General features: G+C 41.2%; 1 protein-coding gene and 1 long non-coding RNA gene across 4 annotated transcripts in view; one reads left to right on the forward strand and one right to left on the reverse strand.

The window, feature by feature from the left end:
• Positions 1 to 1,112, forward strand: part of LOC117360626 — a 30,984-nt gene extending 29,872 nt beyond the window's left edge. For both annotated transcript variants that reach the window (XR_004539468.1, XR_004539469.1), the window contains exon 4: positions 977 to 1,112. This is a non-coding gene — a long non-coding RNA (uncharacterized LOC117360626). The remainder of the gene's footprint in view (positions 1 to 976) is intronic.
• The window catches only part of NRP2 (neuropilin 2), a 354,082-nt gene that overhangs the window by 154,753 nt on the left and 181,071 nt on the right, over positions 1 to 18,258 (reverse strand). For both annotated transcript variants that reach the window (XM_033944681.1, XM_033944684.1), the window contains exons 11-12: positions 8,069 to 8,176; positions 986 to 1,126 (exon numbers count right to left, since the gene is read on the reverse strand). In XM_033944681.1, the coding sequence (XP_033800572.1) occupies positions 986 to 1,126; positions 8,069 to 8,176 (249 nt within the window). The remainder of the gene's footprint in view (positions 1 to 985; positions 1,127 to 8,068; positions 8,177 to 18,258) is intronic.

Raw genomic sequence — 18,258 nt, forward strand, 5'->3', positions numbered from 1 at the left:
AAAAAACACCATGAACATCTTCTCTCACACCAAGCAGCATCATGGGGTAAAGACCTAGAACAATTGCTTTCGCCCACTACTTATGAGGAATTTAGGAAACGTCTGAAAACACACCTGTTCCTAAAGTATCTAGACAACTGATCCTCTCTTCTCTCTCCCCTCTATAGCGATTAACTTGTTCTATTGATCACTCTCTCCTCAAAAATGGATTTCCTGTCCTATTAACCCTCTTTCTTCCTCCCCTCTTAAAGTCAATCAATTTGTACTTTTGCTTAATCTTTGTAAACCGCATAGAACTTCACGGTATTGCGGTATATAAGCTGTTATTATTATTATTATTATTATAATTTGACATTTATGCTGCTTTTGCCACTATAGATCACCATGTCATGATTTTCAGGCTGGTTGACTGAATTTCAGTGCAAATGATCATACAGAGTACAGAAGAAAGGTAAATTTTCTGATCTTTGGCAACCAGAATACGGAGTTCCATAGGGCTCACACCTCTCTCCTTTATTATTCAACGTTTAACTAAGATCATTAGAAGACTTCCTAACTCCTAACTTAGGCCTATAAGTATTGTCATATCCTGATGACATCTCCCTGCTATGCCCAGTACTGGACTCAAACATCAAGACCCTTGAATATCTAAGGCTATTGGAGTTGTAGACACCTGGGCTACAAACAATTTTCTCAAACTAACTCTCCCTTTTACAAAACCGTAGCATGGTTTATAGTGCTGGCCATGGCGGTAACAGCTGCAACGCTCATAGAATTCCTGTGAGCGACAGAGCTGTTACTGCTGCGTCTGGTAATTGGGAGAAATAGGGAGATGGCTGTTTTTTGACTGTATGTTTCACATTGAGTTAGACAAGAAATACAAAAAAGTGAAAACTAAACATTTTCAGCAATGAAAGCACATGGATGCATTCACCATGTTTATTAAGCTTTAATGCAATATTTTTTGCTTTTTTAGCATACTTACCAGGAAGGGGCTCTGAACTTTCTGTCCAGGGACTTCTTGGATGAAAAGACCATGCAACATCTCCTGTGGTTTCCTGAGACCAACCGCAAAAGTCATCAGGGTGATCAAAATTGCAGTTAAAACCCGGTGGGAGCTGAGGTTCTTGCAAAGAAACAGACAAAATGTAGGATTAGTGACTGGCCTGGATTTCTAACATTTCAAATCCTTATCTACATGCAGCTGCTCTGCCAAATATACTGTACAATAGCAGGCAAAATGATCTCAATTCCATGACTGATACCTTTAATTCATCTCATCTCTCACCAGCTTCAAGGATCAGCTACAAGCTCTACAACTTCCATAAATTCCTGCTAAACCCACCTAATCCACAAAGCAAAACAGAGATATATATATAGAAAACAGGAACACACCAAATATCTTTAGACACATGAAGTGTTTCTATTTGTATAGGCAGAAGAAACAATTTTGGTTGACGCAGAGTTTAGATAGATATTATACTAATCAAAGAATATTTATTTGAAACACATCAAGTAATTAATTTTCTCTTGTATTTCGTGCAATCTCCTGAGGGCAGGGGAAAGAAAGCTAATGTAAATTGTATTACAAGGTATTCGCAAGATGTAGTTTTATTTGTTTATGGAAAATACTAATAAAGGACCCCTTTTATCAAGCTGCATTAGGGTTTTTTTTTTTCACTGACTGCTGCGGTAAAAGCTCTGATGCTCATAGGAATTTTGTGATAATCGGAGCTTTTACCTCAGCAGCTGACAATAAAAAAACCTTCCATGGCCACACCCCCTTTTCAGTTGAGTACTATAGGATTTAAGTGCACATCTTTATAGTATTGTGCTTAGCCAGATGTGTGTAAATCCAAATTGTTGCCAAGTAACACCAGAAATTGGTTGTTAGGGCCTAATTATTAGCGTTAATTGGCTCATTAACCAATTAAATTGTGCATGCAAATTGGGTGTGTGCTCAAATTTTGCATGCATAATTTTGAGCACAATATACAGAATCTGGGGGGAGAGTGTGCCAATGATAGCTGATCCCTGATGCAGGCTGTTTTCTAAAACAAGGTCTGTGTTAGGTTCTCCAATTAAATGTGTTAAAGTTCATCAGTGGACTCCTTTGTTCCTTTCTTGAGGCCAGATTCACCCCTTTGGTTATAATTTTCAAACAGACCATTTAGTTGGGTAATTGGCTCATGGAAATTGTGCTCATTGAATTTTATAGAGTCATTCCTGAACGTATGTATGTAAATGACCTCTTATACAATACTGACTGAAGTAAAGTACATTCTTTGGCATGAAGGTGCATACTTTACTGGTAGGCATGCACATGCAGAATGGGACCCTTTATCGCAGCCCTTTAAGATCCACCAGTTCAGTGCAGTCCTTCCATCACTGCTGATTAAGAACTTCCAGTTCAGCGAGGCCCTTTCATCGTCATACTATTCTGTGTGATCCTTTTATTGCGGGACAAGTTCAGCACAGCACTTTGACATGATGTGATGAGGCGGAGGAATTAAAAGGGTGATGAGGCAGAGGAATTGAAATAAATCTCAGTAAACCTGGAAGACGTATTAAGTCACATTGACAAGTTTAAGAATGATAAATCACCTGGACTGGATGGTATAAATCCCAGGGTACTAAAAGAATTCAAACATAAAGTTGCTGATCTGCTGTTAGGGTAGGGTTGAATGGCCATTTTTCTAAGTGTAGGACGGTAAATAGTGGTGTGCCACAGGGATCTGTGCTGGGACTGGTGCTATTTAACTTATTTATAAATGATCTAGAATTTGGAACTATGAACAAGGTGATTAAATTTGCAGATGACACTAAATTGTTCAAAGTTGTTAAAACTTATGCGGACCGTGAAAAACTGAAGGAAGACCATAGGAAACTGGAAGACTGGGCATCCAAATGGCAGATGAAATTCAATGTGGACAAATGCAAAATGATGCACATTGGGAAGAATGCTGAACAATATGCTGAAGCCTTCCGCCCAATGTGTGGCGGCAGCCAAGAAGGCAAACAGGATGCTAGGAATTATTAGAAAAGACTATGAACGTTATAATACCTCTGTATCATTCAATGGTGTATTGCGTTCAGTTCTGGTCTCCTTATCTCTCAAAAGATATAGTGGCACTAGAAAAAGTTCAAAGAAGAGCAACCAAGATTATAAAGGGGATGGCACTCCTCTTGTATGAGGAAAGACTAAGAAGGTTAGAGCTCTTCAGCTTGAAAAAGAGACGGCTAAGGAAAGATATGATTGAAGTCTACAAAATCCTGAGTGGTGTAGAACGGGTACAAGTGGACTGATTTTTTTACTGCATTAAGATTTACAAAGAATAGGGGCCACTTGATGAAATGACAGAGTAATACTTTTAAAACCAATAGGAGGAAATATTTTTTCATTCAGAATAGTTAAGCTCTGGAACGTGATGTCAGAGGATTTGGTAAGAGAAATTAATGTAGCTGGTTTAAAAAAAAATTTGGATAGACATGGGACGGTAGCATGGAATGATGTTACTATATGGGTTTTTGCCAAGAACTTCTGACTTGGATTTGCCTCTGCGAAGATGGGATACTGGGCTACATGGACCCTTAGTCTGACCCAGTAAGGCTATTCTTATGTTCTTATGCTAGCTCGAGTGCGCCCCCCCCCCAGGTGGAGTGCTGATGGGGGTATGTGGATTGAGGTGGAATGCTGATCGAGGGGTACAGGGAGTAGGGCTTTGCCCCACCACTACATGCTCTACATGACATGGATCAAGGTGGGGGTGTAGATCGAGGTAGATTGCTCATTGGGATTGTGTGGTGGGGCATTGCCGCCCACCCCCACCCCCACTTGCACCACATGCTATGAAAATGAAAATTTAACTCTTTAAATAGCAACACATACACTAGCGATTAGGTAGCGAATTTTGAAGTGTAAGAGCAAATGTGGGGAAGGGCCGAACTGAACTTATTCCGTGATGAATGGGCCACACTGAATAGACCCACGATGAAGAATCCGCGCTGAACTGGTGACTCTTAATCGGCAGCAATGGAAGAGCTGTGCTTAACTGGTGGCTCTTAAAGGACCGTGATGAATTGTCCTAGACTCTGCACATGGGTTGAGTTTGGGTGGAACATGGGCAGAATATGCAAGTATGTGTAAACTCTTCCCATGCAAAGTAAATATATATGTTCATGCTTGCAATAGGGTGTGCATTATGCCACTTATTCTAGTATTTTATAAAAGATTCATAGTGCCTATGTGTCTTCATAAAATTGTGTTTAAATAGGTACCTATTTTCTTATTTAAGTAGGCACCTTCTTATAAAGTTACCCTTATTAAGTGCAATTTTATAAAGGGTGACAAAAGTTAAGCACAAAGATGCAGATCACTGAGCATGATTTCTATAATGGCAGCTGGGTGGGTAAGTCAGCATTTATGCGCCAATATATAGGTGCGCCTACTTATGCCATGTCAACAGCAAACATAAATGTGGAATTTTAGCACATAAATTACCATGTTCTATGAGGGTAAATAAAAAAGTAAAGGCAAAATACATTTAAAGGTTTTACTAGAAGTAACTATGAGCAATTGAATATATCACTTTTCCTTATAGTCCCCACATAAGATGACACATTTGTTGTATCGTTCAACTAACTTCTGCATTCCTGCAGAGATGTTCCGAAAGTCAGGTGAACACTGTTTCCTTTACTACATCATGCTTTGTCTTTTGTCGCAGTGATACACCCTTGTCTCGTGACAATTGGCTCCAAAATGCTCGGTTCTTCTTCATAATGTCTCAGGAACTGGGTAGCAACCTCCACATACTGTTGCTTGTGCAGCTCAGTAAGCTGTTTGGGAACCTATTGTGCACAGACTTTCCTGTATCCCAAGTCATCTTGCTTCATGGCAAATGCAGATCCATATATGATATCCAATTTTGCAGCCAATTGAGACACTGTTATCCATCAGTCTTCTCTAATCAAGAGATCCGCCTTGTCAATGTGCTCTTGTGTGTGCGATGGGCGACCAGAATGACCTCTGTCGGTTACACCTATTCTTTAAAACTTCTGCTTTAAAACTTTTTACCCACTCATAAACCTTTCATTGATTCATGGCGCTATGTACATACTGAGTCAATATCCGACAGTGAATTTCAGCAGGTTTTACTCCATCTGCTCAAAGAAAGTGCACTATTGCACATTGTTCTTCGATGGTGCAATCTTGCAATGGAGCATCCATGTTTCTGACCTTGTGGCTGCCACTGCACTGTGTATGGACGAACTATCCCACAGGCAATGTACGAATACATATATTGCATTTTGCTAGCTCTGTTCCAGTAATTTAACAATTGCTTTAATTTTTGATTCATCCTCATATAAGCACAGGTGCTAATGTTATAGAATACCAGTTAGCACCCAACTAGCAATCGTGCCTGTAACTGTAACAGTCATGTGTGTAAGTCCTAGTATTCTTTAACTTACACACTCAAATTGGAGCCTAACTGTAAGTTATCTGTTATAGAATGGGAGGATAATGAATATACCAGGTGATATTCAGTCCACTGTGGTCAATGTTTTTATAAACGCTGACCACCATGGGCTGATTTGTGCCTAATTATTCAGTGCCAGTCCCCTTGGATAGCAATTTGGGCACTGTAGAACTGTGAATTAGCAAAGTCAGGACTGGGCCAAAGTTCTTGGGGGAGGGGTTAGAAGGGAAGAATAGAGGAATATTCCAGTGCTACTAAGAAGTTATGTGGGTACCGGTAAATATTAAGTGCCAGAACCTACATAGCTAAGCAAACAAAATTAGCACAGTATTTTCCGCAGTCCTATTTTTGTTGCTTAGCTATGTGGTTACTGGCATTGAAAATTGCCGATACTTGCATAACATCAGGCTCCTCCATGACTCCGCCCCTCCACTGCCAGATTCAACCTCGGATGGTTAGAGCTGATATTCCAATCCAGTCCTTACATTTATACACTGAATCATCCCCAGGCACTGGGGCTCAAATCAGTTTACATAATTATTGTAAAGAGAAGAACATTGGGACAGAAAAGTTGTCCAAATTTATTGGCACTCATAATATTAATTTAGATTATACGTTCATCTAAGGGCTGTTTAAAGAGAAGGGTTTTCAGGGATTTCCTAAATAGATGGAGAGAGGTAACAGATTTGATTTCATAAGGAAGTGTGTTCCAGATCGTCACAAAGATGTATGTAAAAGAATGAGAAATATATCCCATAGCCTTAACACCCTTGATAGAAGGGAATGAGAGTTTAAGTGTTAGAGATAATCTTGATCCTGTAAGTTGTAGGGAATTAAATGGCACTGTCTGTTTTTTTACCTAATATAAATAAGTCAAAATATGTAACTTTTTAGGATAAGGAGGAGGATAGGAACAGTTTTGAAAAATTTACCTTATTTAGAATTTTGTTGCCAGCAACTATGAAATGAACACATATTACAAGATTAAAGAAAGCAAAAGTAAGTAAGGGAAGGAGTTAGAAAAAGAATGCAAAATAGGGATACACCCAAAACTCAGTTCCTGGCATACAATAACCATGAGAACCAGATGCTGACAAGCTACCACCAACAGTATATGGAAAGGTCTGCTGTCACTCCTCCAGACATTACTTTAGACCTATGGTGCCAAAAGGGATGATTCATGAAACTTTTCGAAATGCTTCACTTCAACATGCAAGTAACTGTGTCCACAATTTTCCCTGTAAAACATTTTCTTCTATCATCTAGAGCAATGCTGATCAAATGTTTGTGCAGTGTGCCCATAACTGTGGCCAGAGAAAGCCTGGAGACATTGGCTAATAATGTTTCTGTGTACAGACCACCCAGGTCGTGACCCCCAACTGTGGGTTTTGTGACCCCCATTTGGAGTCACAATCTGCAGTTGGGTGAAGCCCTGATCTAGAACATCTGTCAGCTATACAGTATATGGAAGGAAAAGCAATGGATGGAAAGGCAATCTAAAGAGCAAGAATCATTAGCTTTCCTGAAACTTCCAATGATTATCTATAGATTTCTGTTGAGGTTTTTGCAGAATCTCTTCTCTGGGAGTCAAGTAGTTTTATCGTGATCATTTGGACTTCCAGATGAACTGGAATAGATCCCTCTTACTCTACAGTGCCAAGAGCTTTCATTTCTTCCTGGAGAAATGAGGTCCTCCCCATGACAATGTGATGTACAGGTCCCATATTGATCTCTGATTTTACCTTCACTTTCCTACCATTAAAACTTCTCTCCATGGAGTAGCTGCCTAAGGTGGTAGCTTCTGGGGTGGGGGTGGAACTGCAAAGAGCTGCTGCATTGACAGCAAAGGATTAGGTCTTGACAGCCACACAAACATGTAAAGGGCACAGTAGTTAGAGCTACAACCTCAGCACCCCTGAGGTTGTGGGTTCAAATGTCATGCTGTTCCTTGTGACCTTGGGCAAGTCACTTAATTCCCCTTTGCCCCAGGTATATTAGGTAGAGTGTGAGCCCACCGGGACAATAGGGAAAAATGCTCGAGTACTTGAATGCTAAAAATAAATAAATAAAATAAGAACCATTCGAATATGCTATTAGCATTCTACAATGGAATCTGGGCTCCCAAGTACTATTGTAGACTAGTCTTTCACTGCTCAGCACTGGAATGCCTAAAAGAAGGCATCCACTTATAGAAATGTACCCTTGATGGTTAATTAGTGGGAGAAAAACTGAAGGCTTGTCTAGGGTGTCTATTACCCTTATAGTGGCCTCACTCCTCTCCTGAGCTTTTTTAGAACTGCCCCACTACTATCACTGGGAGGTTGTTTCCTACATCTGCTACTTTTTCTGTGCTCTCCTTCTGCTGTTATACTTTGGCCAATCCCCCATAATCCCCCGTCTTTTCAATAATTTTGTAGCCCACCTATGATCTTCCATGCACTACTTAATAGAAACAGATACTTCCAACAGTGATTTGTGTAAGACAGAGGAGCACTGATAAATGCCAATGAGCTCAAGACATTGAAATCCTGGCACAGCAGGGAAATGAGCCTAACAGGGATTAAAGTGTCATCTCAGAACACATACAGTACCTTCATTATCCATACAACCGTATCCACATTCCTCATCTGTAGGGTACTGTGTGGTGGTTTCTTCACTCTTTAAGGTGGGTTTTAGTGTCTCTGAAGTGGGCTTTGTTTCTGCATAAAGACAACATGTAATACAATCATCATTTACAATGGAAGAAGCGAGCCATTACACACCACATGCTGAGTTTGTCTGGCAAGGTGGTGAGATCCTTTTGCAATGAGATGTTTTATATCTCATGAAACTTTTCTGATCTAGCACCTTTGCTTCATAAAAAAAATAACATTATCAAGAACATTCTTAATTAAAAAAACAAGGTGTAAATCAGGCAGCATGGGAATGTATGTCAGCTAATATTCAAAGCAATTTAAGTGGGCAGGAGAGGCACCTCCCAACTTAAATCACCCGAGACTGCCCAACCACCAATATTCAGCAGCACTACGCCAAGTCAGGGGCAGTATTGGGAAGCAGGCAGCAATTATGCGGGTGCTGGGACCTGCATAGCTAAATGGGTGGATTTAGGACTGCTCAAAAGCTGTCCAAAATTCAACCAGGAACCTATGTGAGTGCCAGCACTAAATATTGTCTGGAACCTGCATAAGGGATAAAGTGTTCCTCAACCCCTCTGATACACCTCCCTCCCAAAGCAGTCCCCCCATGTCTGTATGTTTGAAATTTGTTACAATCTCCTACAACAGTAATGTAGGCAGAGGAATGCATCCTGCACATAAATAAGTAATTTAAAACAATATTTCTATGTAAACCCTAGATATCAAAGACAGGTGTTAACTCTGTTCCCTGAGGTGAGTGTGGCCTACTGCTTAGAGCTACTACCTCAGCACCCTGAGGTTGCAAGTTCAATCCCAGTGCTCCTCCAATAAAAAAGGTATCACCTTATTTCCTTTGTATTTTGTTTTATTTTTTTGTATTTCCTATTCAATATATTATAACCTGCTTTGGGTGATCTCTTTATTGAAAAGGCAGTTGATAAATCCAAATAAATAAATGCAAAAAAAAATCTCCTCCAGGAAAGGATGATCTTGTTTTATAGGAAGCAAAAGTGTTGTGGGCAGCTATAAGAGATGATTTGCTGAAGTATGCTGTGTGAAACAGAAAGTGAGAAAAAGAGAAAACCTTTGTTTTGCTTTGCTGTAAAGAAACAACTGCCTACCAAGCTACAGCTTCCTTAAAGTAATTGAAACCAGATGTTCATGCCTTCAAAGGGAAATAGAATGGGCAAAGTAATGTTCTCTGAAACTCAGCTCTCTGGAGGAAAGAATTTGGCAGGACACTGAAACTAGAAGCCAAGAGTTTTTTCTTCCCCATATTCTAAAGCTCTCAGCTGTGGATCACCATTGGGTACATATAAATATATTTTATTTCCATGTGTTAATTGCCCACTATTCATATGCATAAAGCAATGTACATAATAAAACCATCAATTGACAGCCCACAGGTAACAAAATGGACATCTTAAGACACAGCCGCCACAGTTACCTATTCCAGAAGGGAGACTTTTTGACTGGTCCTGGATTTCTGTCCCTGATGCATTATGGGACCCACAGCACTATTTCAATGCATAAAATCATGGACTACAGATACTACACTGCTGCAGGATGTAAGTTTAAAACCAGGACCGGCCATAAAGTCTCCCTCCAGGAATGGGTAACTTGGCAGCTCTGTTAAGATGTAAAAAACCTTATACACCAGTGGGACATAAAGAATGTGGGCAGTTGGGAGTAAGTAATTAACAATCTCTCCTGTAAAGTCCCCACTTCAGACTCCTGCAAATCGGCTGAGGATGAGGGGAATGCTCACACAGCCAGTAATCACAGGAGGTGGAAGGAGAGAGTCCCACGTAATGCTCTCAGCATGAAATCTGGTGGATAGCCAAAATGCTTTAGCTGGAAGGAGCTCTAGACAGAATTCCACTCTGCTCCCTGCACAGCAGGAGGGCTTTCCTGGACCTAGTTTATTTTTTGAGAGGGCTAGGATGTGTTTTAGAAGTTAACAAAACATCCAGAAGGTCCCTGAAAGCGAGTCAGGTGGGAAACAATGATGTGTGAATCCATACAGCATGTTACCATAAAATGTATGGGTATGAGTTTTGATTCAATGGAATTAGCAAAATACAGTTTTAAATAATTGTTGGCAGCATATCAAGGTTTTCCCATATTCTTCTGACTTATATTTCGTTCTGAGGTTAACATTTGAAGTGTTTCAAGTATGTTCAGCTATTCCTACCCTAAGAAATCTAAGGAGCTGTGCGTGCTACTATACTGAGGCTCGAGGCCTTAGTAAGGGCTTCGCAAGCAATACCTGCACACAGGGCACAAAGAATCACCAAAACTGCTCTCACCCTACCATTTCCTCTTGTTGCCAGTGCTAAAGTGGGTAGAGCAAGGAAGCCAGCGGGTGAGTCACATAGGGCACAGCTAAAAGCTTGGTACGATCCTGCTAAGGCTCTCATTAAAATCTCATGTGGCAGCACATTGATATGTACAGAGTACCAATAGAGCACCAATAGCTGAGAATTTGGAAATGAGATAATTTTAGAAAGGGTAAAGGGTGGTGGATTTGATATACTGCCTTTCTAAGATACAATCAAAGGAGTTTACATATATACAGGTATATGGTCTGTTCCTGGAAGGCTCGCAACCTAAGTTTTGTATCCAGGGTAATGGAAGGTTAAGGGACTTGCACCAAAGGAACCAAATTTTCAAAATTATTGGAGGGGGGCAATATCCTTCCTCCCCCAGCCATCACCAAAAAAGAAAACACACTTAGAACCTATAAATCAAGCTTGTCATGCTATTACAGAACTGTCTATGCTAAGAGGCAGCACTTCAATAATTATCACCCTGAGATCTAGAATACCATTACACCATCACCTTCTAAGGGGAAAACAGCATAAGCTGCACTGCTACCAAAACTAATTCTTGAAAAATACAAATATACAGACAAAACCTGAACCCCAGGAAGACAGAACACTGGAATATCTGAGGCCTAGGAACACCCACAGCATCCAGTGTTTAACAAAAATGCTAGCTATCATGGGTTGAATATCAAGCAGAAAAGTGGAGAGGTGCCCACAACTATTAGGATGACTGTGACATCTGTGGAAGAATATAAGATGTAGCCACAAGCCGTGAATGTTTCTTCATTTTATTTTGTGTTTAGTTTTTTAAAAATTTAATTTCACTCTTCAGTATTCTTTAATTTCTTCTTGGTTTTCATTTCGTTAAAATTCAGGGGGCCTTTCGTGAAAGCCTGGCACACACTTAACAGCCATTAGCGTCTGTTAAGTGCCACGCAGCATTTAGAGTGCGCTAATGTCTGTTAGCGTGTGCAAAGCTTTAGTAAAAGGACTTCTAAAAAAAAAAAAAAAAAAGATAAACAAATAAAACAAAATGAAAATTAACAAAAAAAAGTCTGCTCCCACCAAAGCCATTTCCTTGATAAATATGACTCAACCCCTCCACCCCCAGATCGCTTTCAGGCCACTGCCTGCTCCTAAAATCCATTTCTTACTCTATTTAATTATCTTTGGGAAGGAGTGATCCCCTTTTGCTCCTGATTCATCCCTATTCTCATCTTTAAGATGGTGGCAGCTGACCCAAGACCAATGCCATGCTGCTCTAAGGGACAGTTCAACAAAATAATGCCAGGATCAGGTTAGCTTGACAAGGAGAAGATAAGCAGAAGAGGCAGAAGCAAAAGGGGATGCTCTTGCTCAAGGAGTGTAAGAAGGGGGTTAATGGGATATGGAGAGTATATAGGGAGTTAATAGTAGAAAATCCTTTGTCACTCATATAATTGCTGCTTTCTCTGCCCGCCCGCCTGAGTACCCCACTGTCTGACCTGGCTTGGAGACCTTTGCCAACTTCTTTCTCTGCCACCCTCAGTCACCTGCACTTTCCAATCCTTGCTTCTGCATTTGTAATTTGTTACATTCTCTCATCTCTCTGTTATGGGACTCTGCTGCCAACTTCAGTGTACTGATTCTGCCATGATTTTCCCTATCAATGCCTCCTATCTGCCAATCTGCCTGCGTGTGTTTGTCATCCTCTTGCTGTTATGACAGCTGTTGCTATCATTTGCTGACACCTGCCTGAGATTTTGTACTAGCTATTGGGGCAGTCCTATTTCCAAAATAAAGGGACTTTGCTTCTAGCTTCAGCTCCCCATTTCTGGAAAAATCAGCATTGTTAAGTGGTGGCAGAGAAGGTCACAAGATATTATCAGGGGTCAATTGAGCTACAGTGCTGTATCATTCAGACTTTGTGTTTGCCAATCAAGGTGGCTCTTCTAAGATATTAACCTCATGGGATTCAAGCTCTGATCTTGACTTCTGATAGAAGAAATCCAAGAGTAACATAACATACCAAGTTTTATATACCATCTCAATGGCTCACAACCAGAAATGCCAATAAAACACCCCTAATAGAGAATTTGGAGCTTCAATTATAAGTGAGTCAAGTGTAGGATTATCAGATTTTAGGTTCATAGTCATTCGCGCGCGGGACTTCAACGAGCCAACACTGCAGCACAGACAATTCTGCGCAAGACCCTAGCACGCTGCCTAAAAAGTTACTTTTAAAGAGCTTCGATGGGGGAGGGGGGAACCCCCCAGTTTACTTCATATTCTTCGTGCTACCGTTGGGGGGGGTTGGAACCCTCCATTATAGAGTAAATTTAACTTTTTCCTGATTTTTTAGGAAAAAGTTAAGTTTTCTCTATAATGTGGCAGGTTGCACCCCCCAGACCCCCCCATCGGAGCTCTTTAAAAGTAACTTTTTAGGCAGCGCGCTGGGATCTTGCGCTGAATTGTCTGCGCTGCAATGTTGGCGTGCCGAAGTCTCACACGCTTTTGTCCTGTCACCGGATTTTATGATTGCAAAATTCGTGTGAGATCACCACATTGCATCTGCGCATGCACAGATGCCCTCCAGATGCGGTTCCGAGCTCGAAGCTTTTCAAAGCCCGGACAAAGTGCCAGGCTTTGAAAAGCCGTCTGGACACCTAGACAGTCTTCTTAAAAGAAGACATATCTGGGTAAATCCGGATATATGGTAACCCTAGTCAAGTGGTGTGTTAGTCCATTTCTAAAGGTAATAAATAGAAATAAAACAAAATCTAGAAAAGTCTCTCATCCACCCTGTTTCACCTTACCCATCTCTACTTTCTTCCTATGGGACTATCATTGGAATGCTTTTACGTTTCACTTATACTGTATATTCTAACATTTGTCAACATTTGATTGTTTTATTGTTTTATTATTAGAATTGTTATTATTGAGATGTTGATTGTTATAGTATTTTATGAGAAAAAAAAATTAACTTTTGCTCTTATTTTTTCCTTTCCTATTTTTAAATGGAATTCTTGTCTTAATGCATGTGAACCATACATTGTAAACCGATTGGATCCTTTTTAGGCTGTGATGCGGTATATACCCCCTCTTCTACGAAACTACAATAGCGTTTTTTTGTGCAGAGAGCCGCGCTGAATGGCCCGTGCTGCTCCTGATGCTCATAGGAACTCTATGAACGCAGGGAGCAGCGTGGGACATTCAGCACGAATCCCTGTGCTAGAAACTGCTAGCGCAGTTTCGTAGAAGAGGGGGATAAAGTTTTTAATAAACATAAACATTTGTTCATTTCTGATATGAAGAAGGTATTTCTTTTATAAACTAATCAAAAGGCATATTAAGTTATTCCAATAAAAAGGTATCATCTTATTTTATTTTCTCTGTTTTGTCTTATTTTTATTTAACATTATAACTGAAAAACCCTGAAAAATGGTTTAAAGTTTCTTTAAAAAAAACACACAATACTTTATTGATTTTCATAGCTAAAACACAGTGCCATAAATTACACAGACATGAATAACAATATAAGCACTTAAATTCCATTAATAACAATGCATAAGATAAATATCCCACCCCTCCCCTCCTTCAATTTAATCAAGAAATAATCCAAAAAGATATCCTCTCCACCCACCCTCCCCGTCCTGGACAAGTCTAAAAATAAACAAAAGATTTTTAAACCTAGATAACTATGGGCTCCTTTTACAAAGCCGCGCTAGCGGGGTTAACTCACGTGACTTTTCATCACGCACTAACCCCCGCGCTGGCCCAAAACTACCGCCTGCTCAAGAGGAGGCGGTAGCAGCTAGTGCATCCGGTGGTTTAGCGTGCGCTATTACGCACATTAAACCGCTAGTGCGCCTTTGTAAAAGGAGCCCTATGTTAAATTAACAAAGGATGTCAACGAGCCCCAAATCAAATTAAATAATTTGCTATGCCCCAACATATCCGCATTCATCTTTTCGTATTTGTACCCTAAACATAAACTGGCCCACCAAAACGGAAAGTTGAGGTGATCACAATTCTTCCAATTACCTATACCTTCCAATTACCTGCTTACCTATCCCTGTCATAATCAAGAAGAGCCTACCTTTATACCTTTATATGGTTTCAAGTTTCTTTATTTTTGATATACCGTTTATCAATGGTTAACAATAAAATAGAATATAAAAATAAAAACATATCTAAGCTAAAAGGTGGGAAGCACTTACGCATTGACGTACATGATATGAAAGGGAAAAAATGGGGAGAGGAAAATTATTAAATACATTGAGATGGAAAATAAAAATAAAGAGAAGAAAGCGGAAAAGGGAAGTACATTTGGGTAGGGGGCCGCTTCATAAGAAGCGTTTTGATTGTCAAAGAAGTTCTGTCGTTGAAGTCAGGGTTTACAGAGTGTAGGCGTCTTTAAAAAGGAAGGTTTTGAGTTTGATTTTAAATTTATCTAAAGAATTTTCTAATCAAAGATTGGCAGGAAGGGCATTCCATAGGGTGGGGGCTGTAACAGAGAAGATGGATTTGCGGGTAGTGTCGTAGAAGAGTTCTCTATCGAAGGGATGGTCCTGCTAGGAATACTCCAAATTCATTCGCAGTTGCCAGATGGCATCACCACATCAGGCAGTAGGAGATGGGCAGTCATTACAAATGACAAAGTAAATGTCAACATCTCCTTTGTCATTTCCTGTCACTGGCAAATGAAAACGTGCAGGAATTCATCTGCCAATGACAGGTATGGCAATGACACTCCCCACCCCCTGCCAGTGATCCAAGACCCCTCTTCCCCCTTGCTGCAATCTCTAACTCCCCTGTGGGCCATAGGGAGGGGCCCATGGGGAAGGTGGGGGGAGGTTGTCTGCTTTTGGCAGGGGGGCTGTGGAGAAGTGGGCATTGTCTGATTTGGGATGGGGAGTACAGGAAGCAGGTCCAGAAAACGTTTATTATGTGTCATCTCTTGTGATGATAAAAGCAGGGGAATTCCGGAACAAAACGAACAGTCCCCTAAACAACTAGAAAATAACACAAAATTAACGTTTTCTGGCTGCCCATTTCTAGTAGGTGAAAGTGCTTGAGGATCTACCTGCTGAGTGCTGGAATTGTCTGTTGAGTGGCGGAAGCTTGCTGCTTTGCCCTTGCTATTCAGCCTGGCTCTCAGCCTCTGGCTGCTGGCACCACAAGAGCAGATACATCTCACTAGACACAGGAAGGACCTGCTCTCATGTTTGAACTTTTACAAAGTGCTCACTGCAGGGGACTGAGAGGCAGGCTGAGCAATGTGAGGGAAGCAGCAAGCTCCTGCCATTCTGAGGAGAATTCCTGCATTGAGCAAGTGGAAAAAGGGGGCTGATACTGGGGCTGAAGGCTGCTGGGGCTGGGAGAAGGAGGCTGATGATAATAAGCAATGAGGATGGGAGAAGGGGACTGATGCCGCAGCAGTAATATTACTGGCCATTAGTAATATGCTGAGGCTGGGGGAAGAGGGCTGGAGGCTTATATGTTGTTGGTGTTGGTAAAAGAGGGTTATGCTGACAGATGGTGGGAAAAATTGAGGTGAAGGGACGTTGATGCCGGGGCTAGGAGAAGAGGCTGGCACTGGACAATTGTGTTTTTTGGACACTGAATGGAATTTACTTAAAAAGTCCCAAAAATTGTTTTGAGATGTGAATTCACCAAATAAACCACAATTTTTCTGACCCAGAAAAGCGTGTAATGACTCAAAAATAAACTCCCAAAAGTCAACAGGAATGAGAAACCCCAATTATAAGTATAGAGTGTGGCTACAGGAGTGGGCGTGGCTAGCAGGATGGATGTTGATGTCACAAAGACTGCACACACTTATGAATTTGTGACCCACCTCTTATAGTATAGGCCAGAACAGGATGCACTGAGTCTATCTGGCTGATATATGTAAAGAAGTATTCAATGTTACCTTACAAGAAGCTATTAAAATGTTTTTCTGGGGTTATGAGACACAGGATCATTGCATTTCACATGGCTTATGGCTCTAGGTAGTGGCAATCACCAAGTAAATCTCCAGGAGCTTCTGAACGTGGTGAGGGGGGGGGGAGGTGTTATAAGGAGAGAAGAAGTTACGGCAAACCTAGGGGAGATACCGATGTTGGATTTGTATAAAGGAAGCTATGATGGGCTTTTTTAAAAGTCAATAGGCCTCCAGGATTACTGGGAGTGCTATTACATCTTGGGAAGAGTGTTGTGTTTTATGTTACATTAATCCAAAAAGCCATGGCCCTCTTTTCACTCCACATGGAGTTTATTGAGTAAGTGAACAGGTGGGGGAAGGGGGCTCTCTAGCTGCCAGGATTATGTGATTCATCATTGTAATATGCTAAAAGCAAATGTTTCTAAACAATTTAGTCTCAGAATGTACTCAAAAAATAACCTTTGATGATCATTTTTTCAAAACTTTCCAGAAATGTCTGTTCACACTAACAGATATTTTAGTCACATGCATACTTCTGCAGTAACGAGGAGCTGTCGCTAGAAGGAGAAAGGTCAATAGACTTTGCCAACTCTTATTTAATCATTTTGCCATCTCCTTTAAGAAAGTCACCCTTCCCCTTGTTGGCTGTCAGCTGCCTGTTAAGGCACAACAAAGGAGAAGAACCTTCTGCCTTTGAGGTGCCACCATTCTTTGCAAATTATGTTCTTACCTGTTAATTTGCTTTCCTTTAGACACAGCAGATGAATCCAGAGACTAGTTGGATAGCACACATCTACCAGCAGGTGGAGATAGGGAAAGACAGTTCTAGATGTAAAGTGCCATTAGGCCAGTTTGCTCTGCTCTTAGAGCATCCACAAATTCGGAAAGAATCTCTACTAGGACCAGGAATTATTTCTATAACGCTACCAGACACAGAGTGCGCTGCACAGAGGCCTGAAAAGAAGACAACATTCAATTATGTACATGCTCTCTATAGAGAGATCCTGAGAAGGACGAAAAGAAACCCATACAAAGTACTGGTACTCGCTAGCTGCTGACAGCACTCTGCAGCAATGTACCCTCTGGCTACCCAGTTCACAGACAAACTGAACTGGGCAGTTGAGAATAGATTGAAGTCTCCCTCTAATATGCTCTCAGACCTATCTTGATTGCCCCCAAGCCACAAGAATGCGCAGGAGAAAAAAAAACACTCACAGAGCCCAACTGTCGCGTCAAAGTGATTTGTAGCTGCAGTAGTTCCACCGCGTTTGACTCCGACAAAAGGGAGGCCTCGGGAAAAAAACAGCCTACAAGCTGCGGCACTGCCGACAATGGAGGAGCAGAAGTGCGTTTCATCTTCGCACAGGAAATTGAACAGGGAAGCCGCGGCCCGCTTAGAAAAGTCAACCACGGGAAAAAACTGCCTATACGCTGCGGCGCTGCCGACAATGGAGGGAGAAGAAGCGCGCTTTACCTGTGCGCAGGAAATTGAACAGGGAAGCCGTGGCCCTGCTCAGACAAGTCAGCCTTGGGAAGAAATAGCCTACACACTGCAGCGCTGCCTACAGCGGAGGATAACAAGCGCGCTTTACCTGCGTGCGGGAAAATCTTTGTTCCTCAACCGCTTGTTGAATAGAGACCCGGAGCCCATTAATAAAATATTTTCAAACAACAAGAAGTTAACCCCCTCTTAATCTGTGCACAAACCTCTATTCTAACCAGTAGAACTGCCCAGAAAACATTAGCGCTTTACACAGACTGAAAAAATTGTTGCGCTCACGCGACAACCAACTGGCAGCTCCAACACAACAGCAAAACAGAACCCGCTGTTCCAACACAAATAAAAAAACATAACCTGCAGTTGCACACAGGAATAAAACAGAACCCTCAGT

Source organism: Geotrypetes seraphini, chromosome 5 (assembly GCF_902459505.1).
Source record: "Geotrypetes seraphini chromosome 5, aGeoSer1.1, whole genome shotgun sequence".
NCBI lineage: Eukaryota > Metazoa > Chordata > Amphibia > Gymnophiona > Dermophiidae > Geotrypetes > Geotrypetes seraphini.